This window comes from Diabrotica undecimpunctata, chromosome 4 (assembly GCF_040954645.1).
Source record: "Diabrotica undecimpunctata isolate CICGRU chromosome 4, icDiaUnde3, whole genome shotgun sequence".
In the NCBI taxonomy this organism is placed as follows: domain Eukaryota; kingdom Metazoa; phylum Arthropoda; class Insecta; order Coleoptera; family Chrysomelidae; genus Diabrotica; species Diabrotica undecimpunctata.
In genome coordinates this window covers 7,228,773-7,255,737 of record NC_092806.1, presented here as the reverse complement: position 1 = coordinate 7,255,737, position 26,965 = coordinate 7,228,773, and the positions used below count along the sequence as shown (strand labels likewise).

The 26,965-nt window shown below is 33.7% G+C and overlaps 2 protein-coding genes and 1 long non-coding RNA gene across 3 annotated transcripts in view; 2 read left to right on the top strand and 1 right to left on the bottom strand.

Annotated features, from left to right (window-relative positions):
* The window catches only part of LOC140438104 (uncharacterized), a 108,905-nt gene extending 102,204 nt beyond the window's left edge, over positions 1–6,701 (top strand). The window contains exon 5 of the long non-coding RNA XR_011950437.1: positions 6,666–6,701. This is a non-coding gene — a long non-coding RNA (uncharacterized lncRNA). The remainder of the gene's footprint in view (positions 1–6,665) is intronic.
* LOC140439091 (uncharacterized) overlaps positions 1–26,965 on the top strand; it is a 347,460-nt gene that overhangs the window by 211,879 nt on the left and 108,616 nt on the right. The gene's annotated exons all lie outside the window — the stretch shown is intronic.
* Positions 10,463–12,812, bottom strand: LOC140438103 (uncharacterized). The gene is made up of 2 exons (XM_072527819.1): positions 12,619–12,812; positions 10,463–11,114 (listed from the first exon to the last, which is right to left on the bottom strand). The coding sequence occupies exons 1-2, from the start codon at positions 12,770–12,772 to the stop codon at positions 10,513–10,515; spliced, it is 756 nt and encodes a 251-aa protein (XP_072383920.1). The 5' UTR covers positions 12,773–12,812; the 3' UTR covers positions 10,463–10,512.

Genomic DNA, 26,965 nt, shown 5'->3' with positions numbered 1-26,965 from the left:
ATTTGTTCCCCCGAGGTAACATCGCGCCCGACAACGTGGTTAAAATCCGAACCCACGACCCAGCTCGAATTCACAGAAGGCAACACACCATTGACTTCAACATGGGTTGAAGTCAAGAGAAGAATGGGGAGAACCACGTAGTGTTAGAAAGCAATACTCTAACACTCCGACATCGAAGCCTTCTGTAGACCTAATGCCTTCGACGTGCAGACACCTTTGTCGAGCCAGGCTTATTCGAAGTTAGAAGCCCCAGATGCCGATGGAAGTCCCGTAGTAGACCCAGTCATCGCCCCCCTACCGAAAGTGGTTGGATGACCACGTAGGCTTCGGCATACTGGTACTCTACGAAACCCCGTTGGATATGGCAGATGGGATCCGGAAGACCTAGAAGAAGACGAGCCCGTTGGAGGAGTTGACACACCGACCGAGGATGGACCTGTAGGAGCTTAAGATGCCGTCATCACCACCGATCTCCCCCTGTAAGTAGTGCAGTGTTGTATGAATTTCTTTTTGAACATTTTATGAACATTTTACTTGTATTTTTATGCATATTGTCTTGTGTATTTTCACATTTGTATTTTTTAATCAATAAATATTTTTTCCCAGCCGCAGAGTCTCTAGAGGAGGGGGGATGTCATCGAATGCCATAGTCTGTGGACTAGTACGCATTTCGATGCGCATCGCCCCGCCTCGAATTTTTCCATTGGCTCTTGACCTGGAAATCCCTATTTATCGCTCGAACAGCGCATATAAATATTGGCGATTTTCAGGTCAGCCAGGTCAGTTCGTCACGGGCTCTCCGAGAGCTTACTGCTCTCGGGGCTCTGCTTCCTGCATTTATTTTCCATACTCTGTGGCTGAGAATTATTTCAACTTAACTTGGTGTTTTTATTTGGACGAAGAAATTGTCATGTAAGAAATATCTTGCCTTTTTCAAGGCAAGACACCGAAGATAAATATTTTCCAAGTCCATAACCCGAAAATGGACTTAAGTAGAGGAGCTCTCGACGTTTACTCCGAAGCCCTCTACAGAGCACCCGGGGATATCAGAAGGTGGTTAGACCCTTATTTGTTCCCTCGAGGTGACAGTAGAGTCCCTGGGACTTCATTTTGTCACACTGACAATTTGTGTTCTGAATGTTATGTTAGAGTTATTGAAAGTTAAAAAAACATTTAAAGAAAGAATATTTATTATAAAAAGTTGAACAATACAAAATAATACCAACTTATAGGAAAATAAAAATTGAATGAACCAAAAAATCTGCTATCAGCATTTGCGTCGATAAAAAAACAAATTATTTTATATAAACATTTTTTTTTTCAAAAACACGTTTTTAAAACTATATTGAATACTAAAATAATATTTTTCATACAAAAAGTTATTCTAAAAGAAATTGTGCAAGTCCTGAAAATTGGCCAGTTGATCACTTTTCTTCACGCTTATTTACACATTCGCTACACATTTTTTTGCTACATTGTAAACCGATCGGTTGTTTACACTGTATACAAAGAAAACTTGTCTTCCTTTTCAATTTTGGGTTACATAAATAGCAGTACTTCCTAGCGTTCCTGAGTAAGGTATCTGTATGATCATCATTTTCAGTTGGATTTATTCTTAGCACCTTTTTAATGCTGAGTCTTAGTTCTCTTGGAGAACGTTGGTTAATTTCTGGTTCTCAAAGAAGTGGTTCATATAGTTGCTGTGCCAAAATCTTCAGAAACTCCAATCTTGTATACAGTAGCGCACCTAGAATTTGCCTCTGGGGGGGGGGGTTTTGGTTTGTCACCGAAATTTTTTTTATGATGTTACCTCCATTTTGAGGTCCTTAAAATGTGTGAGTAACATTGTCGAAATAGGGTCCTGGGGGGGGGGGGGTTTCAACCATTGATCCATTGATCTCTGTATTATTGGTGTCTTTAAATTCTGTGTGGTTGTGATTTCCGTCCTTGTTGTGATTTCCGTCTTTGTCGCGATATTCCCTCAGTTTGACATTTGTGTAATATGCAACAATATCAACAACATCTCTAGAAAAAATTTTAAGCCACGCCACCACTGTTTATATCTGTGTCAAAGATCATTTGATAGTAGATCTTAATAAATTAGAAGCAGGTGTTCTAAAATTGCGAATAGATTCAACTGATGCCCATTTGTACCATTTTTTCCATAAAAGTATCGTCTGTTTGGATCCACTTCATTCATTGAATTTTCATCAGACTCCTGACTTTCGTCCGATTGACCATCATTAGTATCGCTAACATAAAATTCGCTCTCAGAACTATGGTCACTCAAAATTGGTTCTTCGTGTTTACCGTTTTGCGTGTCGTCACCATCTTTGTCGGAAAAATCACTATCGGCCTATTCGTGCCATCGCCCAACAATTTCTTCAAAATTAGCATCGTCTGGATGCACACATTTGTAAATTTTAGAAACCGTCATTGAAATAAAAACTATCACAAACTACGTCGTAGAGTCCCTCGGATTCTATTCTATTCAATAACTTCTACGCAACCGATCGAAATTTCGCATAAGCATAACGGAGATCTTCCTACTTCCTGAAGGTACTATACAACACCACTCGCTTGGATCAATAGTGGGGAAAATATGAAGTGTTGTTTGAACTGCGGAATCCGAGGGACTCCACGACGTCGGTTAAGGGTTAAACAAGAATGATATTGACTATATTTTCCAATAAAATAGACGCTGTTGAAGACTTAACTGTATTCAACTTTCAACCGAAAGTGACCATAAGATTGTCTTGAACGTAAAGAAGGAAAGAAGAAATATGGTGACAAGGACTCAAAATGTCACATATACTGCGATTACTAATACAAGGACATGGCAGGAAGAAATACAGAGTAACCTACAGAAAGGAAAAATGAAAAACCAGGAAAACCAGGAAAACCAGAAAAACAAAAAAAAACAGGAGAAATGAAAACTCACAATGTCGGATGACATCAAGCGCGTTCAGCACAGCTGGATTCAAGGTACTCAAGATCAGATGCAACGAAATTATGTACGGGAGGGCTATGTTCAGCAGTGGACTCAAAACTGCTATTGATGATGATGATGGCCACAAAACTGTTTACTGACCCCATGAAAATATATGAGATAGTAATTGATAAACGACTACGTGAAGAAACAGAAATATTCTAGCAGCAATTTTGGATTTGCAGACACACAAGACAATTAAAGATAAAAGGCATTAAGATCTGAAGTAATGCACACTTGACCACCTTTTTTTAATTTGATCTATTAATTTTTTTTACTGATTTGCATTGTACGCTCTAATAGTGACAATTATTTTAATATTATAATAACCTTGATCGTGTTATTTACAAGCCACATCATTTGTGTAATGAGTTTTTGTCTATTCTGACACTTCTATTTATATTGGAATTATATTTATAAGCTTTTTATGATCCCCTTTCGATGTTTATTCAACTGTAAATAAACTTAAAAGCAATTACGGATCCTACTGAAATAATAACACTCTCTTAATCAAATATACTACACGTTCTGTTAACCAAACCATTAACAATATTTATAATAATAAATAACAGACTCGCATCGAAATTCCCACAGACCATATGTCATTGAATGGAGCGTATTAAAAAGATGCTGATGATCACTTCTCGTTGTCTAAACATGCCGTGTGTCTTCGCGTCTAAATATAAAAGCTTATTTTAAGGTATCTTCAAGCGGGTGTCAACCTAGCCTAACATTTAAATGGTTGAGTTCAAAGTTTTGGTTCAAGTTAAATTTATACTCAAGGTTCGATGTCACGGCGTCCCCAAGAGCACATCTTCCACAGGATTGGCCTCGCAAATATTTCTTTTGTTTTTATGCCAATTTATCTTTGAAATTAGGCACTAAAATTTGTAGAAATACCTTTTTCTTTGTACAACATAATTAAAACAAAAACCTTTTTCAGAAAATAATAAAAATAAAAATTTACCATTTACCTTCAAATGTATTATGTATAGATATGTTTATCTAAACTAAATAATAAGAAAAAAATTAAGAGTTTAAAAACTTAATTGTGAAATATCTTCGAAATTTTATATTGGACGAAAGTACAGAAATCATAAAATTAGAATTAACGAACATAGAAGCTGTTATATTATAGTAGAACATATTATAAACATCTGTAAAGAACATCTGATACAGAAAAATCATGATTTTAATACCAACTTTAAAATATTAGCCCGACGTTGGTGCGTAAGCAATTGGTTTATTCCACTTATGTTGCCTCAATTCTGGTGTGAGATTGTTAAATCGCTATAAATTAGTTGGGCATCTTATAGCCAGTTCCGCATTTTTTGAACCTAAGTCAGATATTTATCATAATTGTAAATTTATTACATAATACATAACAAAGTAATTTTATGTAATTAATATACACAACAGAATATACAGTAAATTCGGTGAAGCGGATATTTAGAATGCAAAGGTTGAAGCATGTTTAAAATTTCCTTAATTATTCCCCTTAGAAAATTACTTTCACGCCACCTATGTCTATATACTTTGCTAGATACATTAAAAATATCCCATAAGCAACGAGCGATTTGTCATGCCTGTTCAAAACAATGAAATAGCTCACAGTATGTCGTCGTTGCTCTTATTATCTTTCGTTAGTTAAATAGAAACCCTTCCTCTTAACAAAGAAGTTAGTTTCCATCGACGAACAACCCAGCTTACTTTCTAAGAAAAGCTGAGATGTTGGTCTTCTATGAAATAATGTTTTCTGTCGAGAGAAAGCAGAAGATATATAAATAAAACTCAAAACTCCCACTCTTTTTTCATCCCTAAGTTGTTTAAATATCGAAAATCGAGTTCATTTTCGTTGTGATTCCTATTGCATGCGGTTGTCTCCATCAAACGACAGTATGTTCAGTTCAGTCTATTCTATGTAAGCCTAGTCTAGTGTTAGGATTGACCTGATGTATTACCTGTACCCACATTAATTTGATGATTGATGTGCTGATTGAATCCACCGTAATTCGTTACCTTAATTAAATTATCTACGCTGCCTGAGAAGTCCCAATACACCTGTTGCGAGTGCAACATGTCAAGTGCCTTTATCGACAACCGTTCTATGAAAGAACGTCATTAGCTGTGACTACCTGTCGCCGACTGTAAGGACAATACCGATTCTTCAATTGTGATTTACCGAGTTTTATGATCCAACGATCATCTTTTCTCCGGTGCTACCTAAATTGTTAGGAATTGATTTATGACTCAAGTTCAGTGCCTTTACTTTATTTATGGTTTGTGTATTTTGAATTAAACCGAACGATTTATTAATAGCATTAATCTACGGTATCTATATACATACGAAGTATGATCAGATTTGTTTTATATGTAGTTTATATTTATGATCAATTTATACACATATTTGAGGTGATTACAATCAAACATTTCAGTAACTTCATGTTTACGTATTCTCAAGGCGTAAAAATCACTCATTTGTTTATTTTAAGTTATATCAAATATTCAAGTAGATACAACTATAATATTCCTTGCCTTTTTCTTATTCTTGAGGATACTAACTACCTCATAATTATTTTTCAAAAATTATTTTTTGTTGTATTTAATAATAAATTGTGCAGTTACTTATCTCGTGCTATTTAACTGTTTAATAAAATTGTTATAGAGCATTTACTTTAACTATACCTCAATATAACCCTAATATTATTATGTATATATTTATTTCATGTGCATGGTGTATCTCTTTCAGACATTGTTATTGATTGATTGATATTTGATTTATTATATAAACAATGTATATGTGGCAAAATATTAAGTGTGTACCGCGTAACCATAATAACTTTTCTCTCACGCTTTATTTTATTCTCGCGTGATTATCTTAATCGTACCTTACCTTTCTCGTTATCTTATTTTGTATGTAGTAGGTTTCCCTGTTCCTTTAAAAATAGGGTGGTGTGCCCAATTACTTCCCCTCTCTTTATCTTCTAACTTCTCCTCTCTTTATCTTCAGTACTCCACTAACTAATTCTTTGTATTTGAGCTGCTAAGAACCCCGACCAAGATACCTCTATCAGACTGAAGCACGAGCCTAGTGCCGTTCCCTGGGTAACCTCCACTCTACCATTAAAGAGGGTACATGATGACAAAAGTATATTAAATTGTAAAAGTACTTTAAATTGCTGTCATACCTTATTCTTCGGGCCAGGCCCTCAGCTATTACTGGCCATTTTCAGAGCTCAAAAAATGATCCAGTAAGAGATTTGTATGAAATAAGGTTGTTGCGCAAACTAAGGCGTATTTTGAAACTAAGGAGACACTGTTTTACAAAAAAGCATTGAATTTATAAAACGTTAAAATTGTTTATTTCGTAGTCTAGTCAGTTCTATCTCTTAGTTTCAGTTTAATGTGTATACAAAGGAATATAATCGGTAATATGGGATATTTGCCTTATTCTTTTACATTTAAATCTACCATTAAAAGCTTTTAACAAAAACTATCAGTGTAAGTTTTAGGTTTAAATGTACTAAGTAGATTTTAAAACTGAATAGTAAAAATTTGTCCAAATCGAGTAAATTATTCAACCCTAAAGAACTATTAAAAAATATATTGCACGTATTTTAAAATTAATTGTATAAGGACTTTTGTAAATAATATTTAATCCCCCTTTTTTTTGCAGGTAAGACATGCAGTTAACAAAAGCACTAGATTTCCAATAATAAGTAGCCATTACTAAAGAAGTAATCGTAATTGACTGCTATTGGTAAGTGTCATAACGTAAATTCTTGCCGGTTACGTAATTATTCCGATTTTCTGCCAATCGCAGATATATTAGCTGAGGTTTATCAAACTTTGTTTCAAAACAGTTTGTGGGTTTTGTGGCAATAAAACGTCGCGTTTGTATTAGATTTTGATGAGTATTTACGGAATTAAATTTCCTTAATTGATATGAGTCAGAATTCTGCTATTTTCGGTCACCAAAGCCTAGTTAGTTGTCTAGTAGAAAGCACCCAGCAGCAATTGTAAACTACTCGAGTCGGTGTGATTAACGTTTGTGTCGAGGGGTGTAGAAATCCGACCCCATACACCCCATATTGTTCTCTAATATATCACACTTGTTCCTCAGTAAAAGCATTTGCATTAATAGACCAGCAATAGAATCGGCCGAGAGATGTATTTAACTAGGACATGAAATAGAGCAACAAACGTGAAAGGTATAGGGTCCGGTACAAGACGTCGATGGTACATTTAAAATAATAAGAAATAACGAGATTAGTGAATTATGTATAATATGATAGTGAATTAGGACATAATTGTATGATTTGTTAAAATTCAGAGCCTGATAGGATTGGGACATGTCCAGAGGTTAGAACATACACAAGCAACTAACAAATTAGTGCAATGAAAACCAACAAACGAAAGAATGGAATACTTAGAACCAAATGGTTGGAAAATGTAAACGATAACTGGCTAACGATGATTATAAGATAAGTAGGGCACAGGAGAGATATGAATAAAATGTAATAGTCAAACGCACTTTGTCATCAAGTGCCACCAATCACGCACTTCGATGTTCATCGCCCTTCCTTCTGGAACATATAATTAAATTTAATTGGTTGAGAAATGAAAAAGTTTCATATAAAAGTTAATTTATCTTTAAATATGGGACATTTTCGGATCTCAGACCAGTAGTGTCTAACTCATGGTTTTACCCGTGTAGGGTAGCTCCCTAGAGCACTTTGCTCGAAGGGCTCTGTTTCTTTCTAAGACTCTGAAGCTGGGTTTTTTTTCTTCTTAGAAAGAATGTGTTTTATTTCCACCACCTAATAAAACCATAATGGCATTATCTCTTCAAGATAATGCCACAACAAGAGCGTACCGGCCAACTACGCAATATAACACCATATTGCGCAATAGTTGGATAAATTAATAAACATGGAAACTTGCACCAAGTTGCAATCAGTTTTTCATACGTTTATTAATTACACCAGAGACGACATGTGTCACCTCGGGGGAATAATTAAGGGTCTAACCACCTTCTGTTATCCCCGGGTGCTCTGTAGAGGGCTTCGAATATACTGTCAAGAGCTCCTCTACTTAAGTCCATTTTCGGGTTATGGACTATATATGGATAAAAATATTTATCTTCGGTGTCTTGCCTTGAAAAAGGCAAGATATTTCTTACATGACAATTTCTTCGTCGAAATAAAACACCAAGTTAAGTTGAAACAATTCTCAGCCACAGAGTATGGAAAATAAATGCAGGAAGCAGAGCCCCGAGAGCACTAAGCTCTCGGAGAGCCCGTGAGGGACTGACCTGGCTGACCTTAAAATCGCCAATATTTATATGCGCTGTTCGAGCGATAAATAGGGATTTCCAGGTCAAGAGCCAATGGAAAAATTCGAGGCGGGGCGATGCGCATCGAAATGCGTACTAGTCCACAGACTATGGCATTCGATGACACTGTGACATAACAAAAAAAAAACCAAAAAAAAGGACTGAAATACTCGGAAGGATAAATTTAAGATGAGCTGCTAACGGTAGAAATATATTGAAGGATAACATACAGTTCTTACATATGGGGCGAACACCCTAACTCTAACAAAATTATTCGTAACGTAATTAATAATAACACAAAAAATAGAATATTCCATGCGTTTTACTTTATTTAAACCAATTTTAACCAATTTTCGCCTGAAATTCAATACAATCATCAGCCATGTGCTTGAAAGTTCATTTAACAAGGTCTCCCATAGAAACTCTCCTTCACACCTACAAAACTTTGACATGATCCATTATTGAATACCGTTCTCCCCCTGCACTAGCTGCTTAGGCAGAATCCGGGTCACGAAGTGAAAAATTGAGACTTCAGATAGTTTTTGTGGAAAATTGATTTTTTATCCTTCGGTCCTCACTTATAACTTCGCTCGCATTTAGCTTAATACCTCCTGTATCCAATTTCTTAGTAAGAAATGCGGTTTGAGGACTTTTATGGGTCCAAAACCAAGAACTCAAACTGTTCTCATCTGAGAGGACATTTAGCTTTCAAGAGCCCAAACACAAACTATATTTTTATCCCCCAGACTTGCTAATCTTTGTCGGTATTGAACTACCTGAAACGTACTTTACGATGTCTCTAAAAAGGCTCTTTGTAACTACTGTGTAATTAAATAATTTAAAGAACAGGAGAAAAAAAGGGTTTTTTGTGATTCCTAATCTTATTATTGAACGATCCCTGCCCTAAATGAAGTAAGGGCCACAAACACCAAGGTTCTGTGGTTGTGCTTTCAATGTTCTATTTGGGTTTTCTACTTACAAGTGCTTTATTAACCGATGAAATGCAAGAAAGCTCATTGTCTTCTATTTTGACCGTCTTTCTTCTTCTTCTTCTTCCTTCTTGTATGTATGCTTTAAAGCCTGTTTTTTTTTCAATATTAGCCTCCTAAATTGTTTAAATTATCGCACCATCTTTTTCTTGGTCTGCCAATACTTCTTCGTCCATTTGGTGACTTATCTCGTGCTATTCGTACTATCCTATCCTCTGCCATTATATTAATGTGTTCGTTCCACCCCTGTTTCCGTTTTGTCACCCATTCATTTATGTCTTCTATATTGCATGCTCTTCTTATGTTTTCGCTTCTCTCCCTATCCTTTTTCCTGATATTCGTCAAAGTATTTTCATCTTTGTTGTTTCTAGTAGTCGTCTCGTTTTAAATGTGTCTCCGTCGTGTATGTTAATATAGGTCTAATCGCTGCTTTATAGATTCTTGTTATAGTGTCTTGTCTTAGGTGTTTGTTCTTCCAGATTGTGTCATTAAGAGATCCCGCCGCTTGAGACTTTGTTAAATTCATTTGCATGCGTAGAAACTGAATTATGAAAAACTTCGAAAAACACTACTTTTGTTATAAGGCAGCGTTCATATTTGGGCGATATCTGATAAGCGACATTTTATCGCCACGATATATTGCTAGGAAGGTTCAAAGAGAACGGACGATAAATCGTCGCGACAGTGCGATGATGGTGGAAGCACAATTCTCTTCAGTTACAATTATGAGCTCAAGTGAGGAAGACGTGGCTTATTGGTTTAGGAGTAGAATGAGAAGAAAAAGAAAATACTGGGTACATCCTTACAATCTTATCAACGTGCACCATAGCTCGACTGTTGTTTCTAGAGAGCTGTCCCAACACGAATCAAAGTTCAAAGAATTTTATCGAATGAAACCTGAAAATTTTCATTTTCTGAAAAGCTTAGTGTCAAGAACCATTGAAAAAAAAGATACACACTTCAGGAAGGCTATTTCTCCAGATGAAAAACTCCTGATTACTATAAGGTAAGGAGCTATAAATATAATCAGCAATTTTAATAAAATGTAGACGTTTTATTTTCAATTTTTTTTATTATTGAAACAGTTTTATTTTTATAGTTTTTTAAAAATTGTACCACTCAGTTCCACTTTCTTCTGGCATTTGGGTAATTGAATTGAATTCCGAAGTTGTTGCAATATTACGCATGTGAGATTGAGTTTATTCGGTGTCATGATGGGATGACAAACTCCATACAGATGGGCTAGAAGCAACTGAAATGCTGGATTCTACATTCTCTCGTTCATCTTCCTCTAACAACTTATGTAACAGAGACATTGTTTGTATTTTGAAAGTCCTCTTACGACGTAAACTAAGGTTTTTCAGATCAGGTAAAAGAGAAAGAAGGAAATGCTGTTCACCATCTTGATTATTTTTATTAACAGATTTTTTCGTTTTTAACCATTCTATAAAAGCATCGTCGACTTGGTATATTCCCTTTCGTTTTTTATATGTTTGTTTTGAGTTGGTATGAGCACGTTTTTCTATTAATTGCTCTGAAGAAGCTTCATCAGGTATTTTTTCTTCAATAATTGTCTCACTTCCATCATTTTGATTGGTATAGGACTCCTCTACTGCAGTATCTTGAACGTGAGTAAGATTTCCTGAGGTTTCTCCTCCTTTAAAATATGGTTGCAGAAAAGCTAAATGCTCGGCCAAATAATAACTTTTCGTTGAATTTTGACTAGCCCCAGACTTTGGCGGTTTCACTGAGCGCACATATGCTGTTCTGATGTTCTTCCATCGCTCTCGACAGTTTTTTTCTGAAACAAAAGTTAAAATAAATTACATGTTAAAATGATGTCTATTAAAACAAAAACACCTATATTGACAAAACTATTTAACACTTCCAACTAATTTAACGTTTTTTTGGGTATCTAGCTACTGGAAGCAATTTTCAAGATCTTTCCTTGCTACAGAGGTAAATCAACCATCAGTTACCTTGTTCATTCGACATGTGATGCTATATGGTCCCACTTACAACCACAGTATATGGCTCAACCAACGGAGGAAGCTTGGAAGCAAATGGAAGTTATTATGAGTTATGGAATTTACCTAACTGCATTGGTTCTCTTGACGGAAAACATTGTCCCCCTAATACAGGGTCATCATATTATAATTATAAAGGATTCTTTTCAATTGTTCTGATGGCTTTATCTGACGCAGATGGAATGTTCACTGCAATAGATGTCGGAGACTATGGACGGAATAGTGATGGTGCTGTATTTCGCAAATCAACAATTGGCAAATTATTGCATAATAACAAATTGAACATACCAAAAGCAACTTCCTTGCCAGGCGAGGCAAATGATAATACTTTTCCATTCTACTTTGTGGCAGATGAAGCATTTCCTCTCCAACATAATATAATGCGGCCCTTTCCAAAAAGAGTATTAAATGATGCCAAAAGAATATTCAATTTTTCGACTTTCAAGAGGTAGAAAAAGTATGGAATGTAGTTTTGGAATACTAACCTCAAAATTTCGTCTATTTGACCGACCAATTTATACTATAGTTGAGCCGCTGAAAAGATGGAATGATCATGTGAATGGCACGCACTCTTAAATATTCCTCTTCCTATGTTACCACTTTTCCCACGTTTACACCGCTCAACAAAAACGAACTAACAATGTTATTAGAATATATTTATACCGTTTTTTAGAGGTTATTGATTTACATTAATTTTAAACATTTTCACAAAATTCACCAGCCAGCGAAAGTGAAACACAAATCATGATACATAAAACATTTAAGTTATAGTATCATGACACAAATACTGACGGTGTAAACAGTTTCCCATAAGGTCTAGTTTCGAGCGCCTGTCGATGCTTGCATTGAGTGATCATGCGACCTTGGATTCCATGTTTTAAGCGGCCAGGGTATAACACAAGTAATGCTGTGCAAACTATTAAGGCAGCATGCGTATTTCATAATTTTATACGCAGACGAGAAGGGCAACCTTATGTTCCACAGTCCTTTAAGAAGTGTTGTATAGTACCAGCATTGCCAGATAACAGTACGTTTAGTGAAAACAGCAATTTGAATGCAGCAAACCGCTTACGAAATAAACTAGGTGAATACTCTTTAAAACCAGCTGGTGCAATCCCTACACAGTGGAAATGTGTCGGTTTACAAGATCCAGTTATTTAGTAGATACGATGAATTCTTTAAATCTGTATATAAATATTTACACTATGAGTTAACAATTTGATTACTAGCCTGTTTTACCTAATAAATAATAAATAAATAAATAAACAATGCATTTACCTGTATCTTTTATTTCTGATGCAATTTCACTCCATGCAGTGCTCATCACATCTGTCCTACTATAAGCAGTAAGGGAATAGTTCCAGATGCACTGACGAGCTTTCACTAAATTAATAAAAAGAATCACAGAACTGTCTTCTTTTCTTCCCGACATGTTAATAGCTTGAAATATCGTGTGAAATAAATCGCGAGGGCGACCGACACGTAGCACTTCGAACGATATATCACTTGCGATATGTTGTGCAATCGCGCGGAAGTGAACCTTTTTTATCGTCTCTATTTAGGTTTAAGTATTTGTTTGTGCGTATGGCGTATTGCATATCGTTTACGATATATCGCTTATCTTTTATCGCCCGAGTATGAACGCCGCCTAAGGAATAACATTATATTTGAAAAAATTTTTATCTCTTTTAGTTTATTAGCTAAAGCCATATAAACAATAAAATTGATTATAACAATTGTTTGACCACTCGGATCGAAATCCACCCTCGAAATTTGTAATCAGCAGCCAAAAATATATAAAAAAACGGACCGATCAGAATCGAAAAGACCATTGTGACCTTAGCTGGCCTTTAGACTATGTATTTTTTTGGGTTTTGAAACATTTTTAATTTTAAGCCGTAGGTAGGTATACTAATTTTTGGTAGGTATACTGAACATAATATATTCTAAAAATCAATTGTCAATTTTCGTTCGCGTGAGGTCGGTCCTGACCTCTCTCTCCTTTCCCATAGATATTTTCAGAATTGTTTTATAGATCTGCAGTGTGATAACCTTAATTTAGATTGTCATTTACATGGCATGCTAGACCGTTGACGGCTTATGTCGTCAGCCTATGCAATTCAATTTGCATGAGGGATTAAAACTCATGAATTTACATCTCCATGAATTATAAATGGATAAATTATTTTTAAAATATACTATATAATTTAATTACAGATACAGTTTTAAAAACCAACGACACCAGCAAATTTAAAGGAACAAAGGGAAATTTGATAATATGAAAGATATTTATTCTGTTTGCGTTTAAGGTTATGATTATTAAATGTTTTGTAAATTCTGGACATTGTTTTTTATACAAATTAAGTATAAACTTTTAAACTATTAATAAATTGTTGCATTATAACCAGAAATTGTCATTGTATTTAAATGTAAATATGGTTTTTACTTTGTTTTTTTTTACTTTTTTACCACCCAAATTTTAACAGTCATTGGAGTGGTAAAAATTAAAGATTCATAGATTGGTTATCCATTTATCGAATATTAAATAAAGCTGTTTATACAAATTCTAATATTTCCCATACTGTAATGTTACGTTTTCTCTGTTTTGCTGTATGGCTGTAAAAGTTTGATAATGGACTCTGAAGCAGATAAAAGAATAGATGCATTTGAAATGTATATATACAGACGGATGCTGAGAATTCCATGGATACAAAAAGTTAAGAATGGTGAGATACTTAAGTACTCATAAGTAAACAAAATTTGGAATTGGAGTAATTTGGAATTACTCGAAATCATATTGGAAGTTCAGGGCAAAAGATAAGTTGGAAAAATCCAGAACTCGTTACTGAAAGACCTGAGCAAATGGTTTGATCGCTCATCCACAGAAATTCTTCGTGCAGCAGTTTCCAAAGCCACAATTGCCATTTGGATCGCCAACCGTCGAAAGGAGACGGCGCAATAAGAAGAAGAAGGTATCTTTTAGTTCGTGTTATAGGGGAGATTCGGCAAACTACGTCACCATTGACGGTATAAATAAACGATCCTCTGTTTCCAGTAGCAGTAATGCATTGGTTAGTGAGTAGTGTAGTAGTGTCTGGGGGCTCGGAAGACTGAGACCTCGGAAGCCCTGAAGAAGACATCAAAGAGGATGTCGAAAGCTCGGCGCAATGATAATCGACGCGGTTCAACCCGAAAGACTGTTGTATACGAAGAAATTTTATATTAATTCTTGTAATAGTGTTAATTTTAGCTCTAGGTTATATACATATATATATATATATATATATATATATATATATATATATATATATATATATATATATATACATATATTATTATGATCTGCCTTTTCTTACTTTTTATTTAACTCTGTATTTATTTAATTAATTATCTAAGTGTCGCAAATCATATAAAAAAAAACAATCTCAGGGTGCCATTTTATAAAAGTAATAAATCAGCTTAGGTTATACTTATAATTTCTCATGGCTTCAAGTATCTCTTAATTGTTCCTTCTCGGGATAAAATAAGGAAAGGAAATAAATAGAAATAACATAAATATACAAATACAAATATCTTTTATTATCAAAAGAAATAATATGAAAATTTTTAAATATTGCAATTTTTGTTCATATGTTTTTGTTAAAACAATTCTGAATATTATAAAAAGAAACCTTTTACATTTATTACGCAATATTTATAATTATCCCTTGAAGTAAAAAAAAACTTTTATAAACTTGATGGTATCTAAAATAGCGATAATTTTGGTTCTTCTGATAGTATAGAGTCTTTCATTTGAAACATACAAAAAAAAACTATGTCATAAAAATTATTTGCTGACCTTTTATCTCACACACAACGATGTCTTCTTTCGACCAGAACAGCTCCCCCTTGTTGATTATGTTAGGCTACCAATCGAAGCCTTCTTCCACCTGTCAGCGTACCAGCAAACTCTATCTCCAAAAACATGAGCAGGCCTCTTTTACCAGTACTCGTTCAACAAACTCCAAAATTCTCTCCTCTCTTTCATATACTAACAATCTTTCACTTGGACTTTATAGAATCCAGGAGGTATTTGACTTCTCAGCTTGGATCTATCGCTCGTTCCACCTTTCAGCCAATCACTTCCAATTATTAAACTACTGGCACTTCCTTCTAAATTGACTACACAAAACTTTAACTGCTTCTCTCCGATGACCATCACATAATAATCTTTTTTTTACTCCAAACTTTCAAAACATTCCCTCTCTTTTCCCATTCGAAACTCGCTAGCCAATCAGAAAATTTCTATATCCCGCCTCTTAATTGATATCAGAAAAACCCAAGCATCGCTTGTAAACAACTTCCTTTGAAAAAAATAAGGGTTTTTTGTGACTTACTTTCTAAATATAATAACTAGGTACTTGGCGGCTTTTGGCCTTTCCAGTGAAAACAAAAACAAAGGCTTTTAAAATATTATATCTACAAATACCGGGAAACAAATTGTCTATTCACTTTAAAGTATTTTATGTGCCCGCGTTCTATAACAAAATCAAATTTTTATTCTATCTTTGATTGATAAAATGAATCATAACAATACATATCACTCAAATTTCAAATACAACACAAACGATGCCGCGATATAATGTACAGTATGAAAAGAGTCCATTGGGATTCCGCTTCTTACGATCATATTTAAATTTAGATGTATGAAAGATTGAGAATGGGATTTCCCGTAAAGTCGGTACATTATTCTTTAGATTCGAAGAAGAAGCAGTAAGTTACTGTGCCAACAAAAATGTAGAAAATTTTTATAAAATTCAGTACTACAATTTTCTATTTTTTTTTACTTCGAATAAAATTCTTTGATTAGACTTATTTAGATATTTTGGATTGAGTCAAATTAGAATGGGTCGCCTGTTTTAATATGTCTCTGTATTATTTCTAACTTCATTTCTGTGTTTATGTTTTTATTTTTACTATATTTTCACTATTTTACTACGAATTATCCATCAGAATATGTTAGATCAATAATCTTCCAGATGTATTCATTATGTTTTTTGTTGATGTTTTTCCTACTTAATTTTACTTCCCTTGGATTTCTAGAAATAATAATCAGTATTACTACAAGTTTGTTGTGATTCACGCTCCTTCTGTCCTTTTTATCCATTAGTTCTGTCGATTGCTAACCGTTGACAATCTACTGTACCAATCCCCTTTGAGTCCTCATTATACAATCTTCCACTTTTGCCTTGGCCAATTGACTATTCAAATTTCACACTTAATAAAGATAATAAAGAGATAGAGATAAATAACTGACAGAGATATACACCCATCGAAAATATTCGACGTAAGATGCATCACTCAGCAGATGTAGGTAACGACCATAGCCTAGTACAGTAGACTCCCTCTATAACGAGAACTGAAATGGCAGACTAATTACCTCGTTATAAGCCGATCTCGTTATATCAGACAACAATAATACTGTGCATACATATGAATATGTAGTTTTCTACAACATTAAATTCCTATAGTGAAACCATTCGGAGCAATATAAGATGCTAATAAATATTGTTTGAAAGGCGTTTTTGAAAAAAAGTTGTTTACTTTTATTGTCAATGAAATACAATGAAAGAGTTTTTTTTATTATCAATGATATACGTTAAAACAAAAAATCTGTATTCTGTAAATCTGTATAAAGCGTATTTTCAAGAATAACATAAACTACTGCGTCTGCAATTGGAAGAAGTCTGTCAGTTTTGACTGCTTTAAATTGTCCAGTATTATATCTATCATATTTTCAAAATATGTGAAACAGTTTTATGCTTCTTCATTTGCGTTTTTTCTTTAAATAAAGTTTCTGACAACCCTTAAAACACTTTCCACATCTTGTCTATTAGGACCCATATTATTAGGTGTGAATGGTCAACCCCCTACAATGACACTTGTGAATCATAAATTGTAAATTTCCGACTAAGAATCATAAATTGTAAGAAGTTTATTGCGGACGGCATTTAAAAAGGGTATTTATTTATAGCTACGTTCGGGCCAAAACGTAAAAAACACGTTTTTCAATCGTATTTTCTCTCGTTATAAGCAAATTTACCACGCTATAGAGGGTTATAGTTCAATAGAAATTTCACGTTACATCTAATGTACCTCGTTATAAGCAAACACTCGTAATAACCGTGTTCGTTATAGAGGAAGTATACTGTATTATGTAAAATAAGAATCATCCTGAAATACTTCACACCGAAGAGAGCAGCGCCAACACAAACAAAAATCAAAGTCGAAGGACTAAATACGGAATTCACAGAATACTTATACAGAAAAAGAATATCAGAGAAGATCGCTGGGAATGAAATATTAGATAACGATAACATCGAGGAAAGCTGGGAACAACTCACAAATAACATAATTAACGCAGCAACAGAATCACTTCTTCTCTCAATTAAATTGCACATACTGCTATACTTAAATGGTTCTTTCTTATTCTGTGAATAGATGTAACATGTGTCGCAATACCGTTAAAAAAGTTATCAGAAGCAGACTTAGAAAGTCTTTCGTTAAAGTGATGATAAGTGTCTTAATATAATAATGTATTTTTATATATCTGGACTCTACCACTTATTCTTATCTATACTTTACAAATTAAAACTAAAACTGACAGTAAAAATTAAAAATAATGCCTTACTCTTATCTTAAAGAATTTATTACTTTATAAATAGTAATTCAGCTACTACAAAGACCAAAAAATGTACAGGCCAAACCTTCAAAATGTTCACGACCAATAAATTCTTGGTGAATCATAAGGTTGTACCTTTTTTACAAAATGTGTCAAATCAGAATCGAAAAATAAAAAGGAAGTACTTAAAAATCAATTAATAACAAACCAATTCCGCCGTCGCTACACTAACGAATTAAAATAATAGTACAGTACTCCTACTCCAGGTGGGATGATACTATTAGTACCGCCTTTATTGTTGTGTGTGTGTTTAGATTAATGACCTTGGTTTAGATCAATTGGGCAGCTCAAAATTTTATTAAAATTATCATTTCCATAGATACAAACTCCTAGCTGAGATTCATTATATTTTAATAAATACTAATAATAACTAATACTAAATGCTAAAACTAGATACTAATACTAACTATTCTTCGTTCACAAATTGTTGAGAGCACGAAATATACCTCACACTAATAAAACGGTCGTAAATCATAGGCTTTCCTAAGGTGTTTATTCATTAAATAATAATATAATGTTTTAATACTGTTATATATAATATTGATAATATTTTAATACTAATATATTTAGCAAAAAAACAATTAAAACTTTCACGACTAATGTTGGTTATTATATTATATTAATAAAAATAAGAATTTAACCATTAACAATTTTGTAAATAAGAATACCTTATCTCTTTGGATATTTCAATACTAATCTTCGCGTTTAATCACTTTACTAGAAAACCTGGAATTCATATCCGATGGTACTATTCGTTCCAAGATAATTAAGATGGAATTCCCCAGATTTTTAATAATATAATTATATTTGAAACTTAACTTGAAAAGGTGAAGTTATTACGAACGAAAACAATTTTTTTGTTTATTACGTTTTTGATCGCATGTAATTTACGGCTCGTCGGTGTTTCCGCGTCTACCGTGGAAAGTAATTAGCGGCAGTAATTAGCGTCTCGAATATTTCTTTTGCGAATTATCTGCAGTGCGTGAGTGATTTTTTATTCCATATACCTACGAACATATACGTACCTTTCGCTCGTGCTCGTTTTGTTGGATTGTTTGTGATGGCTTCATCATCAAGTTTTACACCGGTACTGTTGCGTACAGTCCGTAAGTCTGTCTATTCACCAAGAGAGAACACTATTGTCCTGAATGTTCACGATGCTCTGGTTTCTCACAATCCCACAAACACTGTTCGCAACATAGTCGAAAGTTGTGCCAACATGACTGGCGTAGGAGAGTCAACTTTATAATAGGTTCCTATCAGAAAGAAAAAAACACGGTATAGCTAACCCAAACACAAACGAACACTTAAAGAGAGGGAAAAAGCCTATTGAAATTGCTGAATTTGCCAAAAATGGTATTCGAAGGAAAATTCATGAATTTTTTTTCAAAAAAGAAATACCAAACCTAAACAAAATTTTACAAGAAGTTAGAGACGACCCGGATTTGCCTCATATCGGACGAACTAAATTGTGGCAAGTTTTAAAAGAATTAAATTTCCGGTGGGAGAAATCAGACCGAAAATCACTTTTGATTGACCGGGAGGAGAAGATGATGTTGGAGAAGAAATTATCTAAGATTCATACGAAAATTCCGGGCTGAAGAAAGGCCCATCTTCTACCAGGATGAAACATGGGTAAACTCAGGTCATACTCTAAAAAAAATTTGGTCAGATAAAAATATATTAAGCACCAAGCAAGCCTTTATGGAAGGTTGATCTACTGGTATCTCCCCACCTTCTGGTAAAGGCAGTAGATTAATAATTTCTCACATTGGCAGTGAAAAAGGATTTGTTAAGCATGGTTTGTTGGAATTTCATTCCAAAAGCACAAAAGACTATCACGAGGAGATGACAGCTGATGTTTTCGAAGAGTATTTTGAGCAAATGATTGAACACATACCACCAAATTCAATTATAGTATTAGATAATGTACCTTATCATTCACGACTAGTAGAAAGACTTCTAACGAATGCGTGGAAGAAACAGGATATTCTTGACTGGCTGCGGAATAAGTATCTGCCTTACGAAGATGGAATGGTAAAAGCAGAACTTTTAAAAATTGCCCGGCAACACAAATCTAAGTTCAAGAAATACGTAGTTGACAAAATGGCGGAAAGCCGAAACATCACAGTCTTTAGACTTCCCACCCTACCACTGCGAAATAAATCCAATTGAACTCATTTGGGCACAAATGAAAAGTTATGTGGCTAGAAAAAATACGTCATATAAAATACAAGCTGTACGTGAATTGTTATACGAGTCTTTATAACATATTACAAAACAAAACTGGAAAGATGCAGTTAGACATGTAATAGAAGAAGAACAAAAAATGTGGGATCTTGATAACATAATTGATGCGACCGTAGAGATTATTAAACTAATTATTAACCCCCAAGACGACTCGGATTCCGAAGTTGATCCTATTTATTTTGAATTTGAATAGTTTTCTAATCGTAATTATATAAGGTAAGTAATAGTAGTTGTAATCGTAAGGTATTAAAGGGGAAAGGCGCAAAATGTCGCCTGTCAAAATGTTCAATGTGATTTAAATGTATCCATTTTTTTCAAATCCTGAGAAAACTAAAAAGCATTTTTGAAAAATTTAAAGGCAGAATGAAATATTTTTTAGAATAAATAAAAAGTTTCTTTTGCATGCAATATTTTCAATTAAAAATTATACTATATTTTCTCTTTTATTTTCACCCCTGTTACATAACATATTAAAATAAACATTGTAGAAGTTTTCAGGGACTTTCTGCTCTGAGTAATAATGTAATCTTTCATTCTGCGTTTAAATTTTTCAAAAATATTTATTAGTTTTCTCCGGATTCGAAAATAATGGATACATTTAAAACACATTGGAAATTTTGCCAGGCGACATTTGGCGCCTTTTTCCTTAATTAAATAAATGTATATTTTACAAATGGCAAGAAACTTTTTATTTTTGAATAAAATAAATAAGTTTTATTAAAAAATACAATTTACATAAGTACAATTTAAAAAATATATTTATTTAGTTCAAATAAATGTTTTAATCATATACTCTACGACACTGGTCGTTCATCTCTTACCATTCAAAATACCCCCGTAATAGGATTATAAGGTATTGTATTCCTTCAGATATAAGGTGGGTTAGTCGAAAACGTCTTAAACCGTCAGTTTTAGGTTGGTTTTTACTATTATATCGTATTACCTATCCTCTCTGCATTTCAGTTTTCTAATTAGGGTTAAACTTGTAGTGAGCTATCAACAAATTGTGAACCGACTGTAAGATGTAAATATATTTTTTCCACCAGCGCTAAGACCTAAACCCGATTCGACACCTCGGAGGTTTAAGCCCTCTTTGTGTTTTGTTTTTCATATGTATTTTTTTGTATCTATTTTTTTTTTATTTATTTTCTTTTATTGTATATGATTATTTTATTCTCATTATTTTTTTATATATTTATTTTATTTATTTGTTTTATTTGTTTTTTTTTAAATATCAATTTTCATATTTTTTAGATGGACTTGGAATTTTTAATATAGTTATATATAATATTTATATATTATGAAATTACTTGTCCTTATCATTGTTAAAAGTTACTATTTCCTCTCGTCAATATACTTATCGATTTCTTAACTAGTCCGTGCTCATAATTTTTCCTCTGCTCTGCTTTTATAAATTTAAAAGTAGTTGCTAATAACAGCCCACGTTAGAGTCGCCCGCGCCCTTGTACTTTTTAATCGACATACCTACAACTCTGACGAAACTTCATGAGTCGCTCCACGACCCCGATAAAGGTCAAACTCTATGGCCACGGCATTGCAGTATAGAAAGACAAACTCTAAATTCTTTGGAACAAAAATAGGTTTTCGGCTGCCGGCAAACTTCCACCGTTGGCGATAAATCTCGTGCACAAGGGATGGTGGCGTGACACTACTGACAGGAAGCCGCTTAATTCTAGTCTATGGGCAATATTTTTAGTAGTTGTGGGTTTGTTGCTTTAATTTTTTATTTTCATTAACATTTTATTTGTGAAATAAGGTAAAAAGCTTTTGAGAATACAATAAAATATGAAGCACCTTAAATCTACGATCATTATTATCTACAGAAATGTGGCATTGGAAGAAGTTTGTAAGTTAAAACGGGCTGTCATTAAAATGCTATATTAGGGAACCGTTTATCTAAAAAATTCTTCACGGATGATATACATACCATTTCAGTTTTCACTAAATACTTTTACATGGAAATAAGACATTATGAATTGTAAGTGGCGTTTTTATTTCCAATCTAGAAATTTTTCTTAAACTTGATTTAACCCATATTTATCATGCATTATAATTTTAACCTACATTTTTATGGGTTTACTGATTTCTGACAGCTTATTGTAACAAAAACTAAAACATTTCTTCACAAAATGTGTTTCCTATTGATAGATCAATCTTCTTGCAAAATTCATTAATTTTTATCATTTCCATTTTATTGTTTCTTCACCATATTTTCCCATGTAGCCCACCCATACCTCTACTGTAAGCTTATTAAACTTCATTTTCAAGCACTTTAAAAAAATAAAGATAGGTAAATAAGTTGCACCAGATGATATTCCTGGGGAAGTGTGGAGAGCTTTAGGGGAAAAATGAAGGGAAGGGAAGAAGTTGGCTAAGAGGTTTGTTTAGTAGACTTATGGAAGTGGGACAACTGACAGACTAATGGAGAAGCCCTGGCCTTCCTCGGCAAGCCGCACCATTCGCTACGATCTGTGGCCATTCTTCTCCACGATCGACTGCTAAATCTTATCGTGGAATATTTTCTTAACCACCTAATCTTGATGAGTGGTTATAATTTTAACTATTTGACGATACTGAGATATACTAGAGAGTATGCACCAGAATCTATTGTATTTCCATACAAAACAGATTAACCTGAAATAGTGTCTAGATTTTTGCCATATGAATCAAAAATAAAAGTTTTACTATAGATAATTCACAACAGTTTATAAAAAAGTGAGAAGAAGAAGTGAGATATCACCACTTGGTTTTAGTGAATAAATGAAAATTCCTTAATCAGTTTTAATAATTGTTTGATTGGATCTAACTGTAATATATATTGGCCTACGAGATCGGGAGATCTAGCTCCAAACGATTTTTTTTTCTGAGGGCATCTAAAATCCAATATTTGTTCTGCCCATAAATTTACAGATATTGAAGCATTAAAAATTCGCTTAAAAAGCGAATTGATAAAAAGTGTTCAAAACTAACAAACAATAACAAATAAAAATAACCAAGAGTTGCAACTCTCAACGTCAGAAGCATGACAGGTAAAGGAAGAGAGCTCACTGATGTCATGTAGAGAAGGATTGGTGTACTTTGTGTGCAGGAAACTTATTGGAAAGGTAATAAGTGGAGAGATCTTAATGATGGATGCCATGGACAGTCACTGCAGAAATGGAGTAGGTATTATTTTAAATAACGAATGGAAGGAAAATCTTCTAAGGGTAAATAGAACAAGTGATAGAATGAGTGTCCAACTTAATACAAAGTATATAAACCTAAACATTACATGTGTCTACGCCCCACAGGTAGGGTGCGAAAAACAGGAAAAGCAAGAATTTTGGAAGTGTTTGATTGCGACATGCTCGAGATTCCTGTAGACAAAGACGGTAATTTGAATAGACATATTGGTAGAGAAAGAGCGGGAATAAAAAGAGTACATGGAGGTTTGGGGATAGGAATAAGAAATTATGAAGGAAATAGTGTGATTGACTTTGCAGTAGCATGGGATTTGGCTGCCACTAATACTTTCTTTCTGCAGACTAAAGGCTAGTATGTTATCTAGCAGGGGAAGGGAAAGTCAGATAGATCTTGTGCTCTATAGAGGAAGTCAGCTAAAAGAAGTTACTAACTGTAAAGTGATAAACGATGAGTATGTAGCTAGTCAACATCGATCGGTGATAGTGGATACGGATAGATGAAAGCAAGTAGGACACCAGAAAGTAAAGTGGTGAAAGTTAAAAAAGTTATATTACTATATCGTTTGGTGGTACACAGTCAACCTACCTATATAACCTTCTTCTAGCGACAACTGAGAGACTCATACTTTCTATAGCTCAAAGTATATTCAAATCTGTTGTGTTTACCTGTCTTGTATCTCTACTCCCCAAACTGTTGCTATAGAAATTTTGGGAAAATCATCAGCGATGGGATGCTCCAGTTGAGAATTACATAACTGAGAAAGTTTGTAAATGTGTTACTCATCTTCCTGAACTGTCGAGTATTGATATTCCAAGTTGGATTCAGGCTGGACTCATGGAAGCTGATTATTTGAGCTTGCATAAGTTTTACGATGTAAGTAACAAAGCTTATGGGGAATGATGATGTTTCAATTTTCCTTGTAGCAGCTAAGAGGCATATGGCCTCGTTTAAGAAAATTTCTGTACCTAGATTGGAACTGTTTGGAGCCAGTATTGGTGTGTCAGTCAGTCAAAAGATAATTTTCTCAACAAGATGAGTATTATTTGTGTGGTTTCAATATTATTTTTAATAACGGGACTATGAGGCAAATAATGGACACAATTATTATCTTCAGGATTATTTACTATACCAATCACACATTTATTTAACCAAGAAGATATCTTTGACATTTCCCAAAACGTAACAACTATTGAGAATGATCAAAATATGAAATACCAGATATTTGGGCTATTTGCTACATTATAAAAAATATTAAATTACTCTTTGTTAATTTTTGGGCCACTATCGTGAGTCTGAGAATATATCTCATGCCCTATTATCAATTATCAGTGAATATAGACATTGTATCTACATATCTACATTTTATTTATGTTTTCTTTCTTATAGTTGGTTTAAATGTTAATACTGGATAGGTTATTATGAAGGTTATAATTTTATATGGTTGATCTGTAGAAATCTGAGAAGAATTTTGATAATTTTAGGGTTAATATCGCATAGAAGTATTGGTATGTTAATTGGGAGTTTAATATTAACTTTGATTAGCTTCTGATAGATATCATAATCTTTTATTTTGTTTATTGGGCATTCCCAAAATATGTGTTCTAGTGTATCCATTTGCCCACATTCACAATATGGGTTATCGCGAATGTTGATGTTATATAAATGTACTCCTGTCAGGCAATGATCAGTCCTCATTCTAATAATGGTAGTAATATGCCGCCTATCTATTTATGGGATTGTGTCAAACCATGGTTTATTAGGAAAAAAAATTGTATGTTGTTATACCTTGCTTGCCTTTATATTGAAAAGAATTTAACCAATTATTTTAATGCATAGAACATATTTTATTTTTTAATAATGGCATGATATCCAAGTTACTTAATCGAATTTTAGCAGGAATATTTAATTCAGCCCCAATCTTTGCCAGTTTACCAGCTATTTAATTTCCCTAGATATCACTATTTCCAGGAATCCAACATAATCTAATATCTTTCCCATATTTATTTAAATAGTATAGTTCCTTTTTAACTTGCAAGACTCTGTAATCCTTTTTTGCAGTTATCATATTGTTATTAATGTCGTCTATAGCGCTCTTTGAATCCTCAATTATTTACAGGTTACAATTATTTATAGATGTCTTCTTCTTCTTTTTATTTATACATGACTGTCTGTTTTCAATGTGCCTCCAGTAAGTTGTCGTTCCATCGTTTTGATGGTCTTCCTATTGGGGAACCGTCTCTTGCCGTATTTACTACTCTCTTTGTTGTCATTGGCTTATATTTCTTACCCAGTTCTTGAAGTTCTCCACCTTGCATCTACGTCGTATATCTGTACTTCTAGCTCTGTGCCATAGTGTCTTGTCATCAATTTTTCCAAGTGTTTTTATCTCTGCTGTTTTTCACATCCTTTTTGTCCTCTCTGTGTCAGGTATTTTCATCTCTGCTGTTTCTAACATCTGATGACTGTTTTGTAAATTCTGCCTTTCATTTCTTTCCCGATATTTTTATTTCTCCATATTGTTTTATTCAGACAGCCTGAGGCTCTGTTTGCTCTATTCACTTGATCTTCCACTTCAGTTTGGAGTTTTCCGTAGCTAGATAATGTGATGTCTACATATTTAAACTCCATCACTTGTTCTATTATCTGACCTTCCAGGTCCAATTTAAATCTTAGTAAATTTGCTGTTGTAACCATGCATTTACTGTTATTGTGTTGTTTCGGTAAATATAGTAAGTGGATATCGTCCTTTAATTTGACCCGGTCAAATGGCTTCTTAAGGTCCTCGAAACATAGATATGCCAGTTTGTTGTATTCTAATGATTTCTTTTGCACTTGCCTCATTATAAATATAGCGTCGGTGCATGATCTTTCCGACCTGAAACCTTGTTGTTCTTCTGCTATTGGTTGCCACTATTATTACAAAAATTCACTTAATCATTTTGTATATAAAAATAATACACAGTCCTTATAGAAAGAATTACAGAACATTTTGAACTCATCAACGCTCATAGTTTGACAAATAATAAAATGACTTTATCTGCTAGGGAATTCTATTATAGTACTATAGTAAATATTTTCTTTGCATAACTTTCTTACCAAATATTATGTTACAGGTCTTTAGGAAAACGAACTAACAGAAAATATGAAACTTTAAAAGCAGTTCCTTAGAAGTCGCTAACCTAAATTTTCGCTAAAGAAGTCAGTAACCCCAAACATTTTATACAAGAAATGTTTACCCTCTTCCCCAGTTTATACTAAAATGTAGGCTTTCTGAAAATTAAGTTCGATCTTACAAAATATCGGGTTACAACCTTCTGATATTTCTTTCTAAGCAGCTAATCCGTATCCATGTCATGTTCTACACGAATATTGATTTCGCATCACCATCACGTTTTTTTAATACGCTGGATTGGTTGGCATGAATTCAGTCGGATTTATAGATAAATGGAT

Bases quoted from the DNA above. Each gene is read 5' to 3' on its own strand.
- LOC140438103 (XM_072527819.1), bottom strand. From the start codon at position 12,772: ATGTCGGGAAGAAAAGAAGACAGTTCTGTGATTCTTTTTATTAATTTA. The intron at 11,115-12,618 runs GTAAATGCATTG...CTTTTGTTTCAG, and splicing joins ATCAGAAATAAAAGATACAG to AAAAAAACTGTCGAGAGCGA.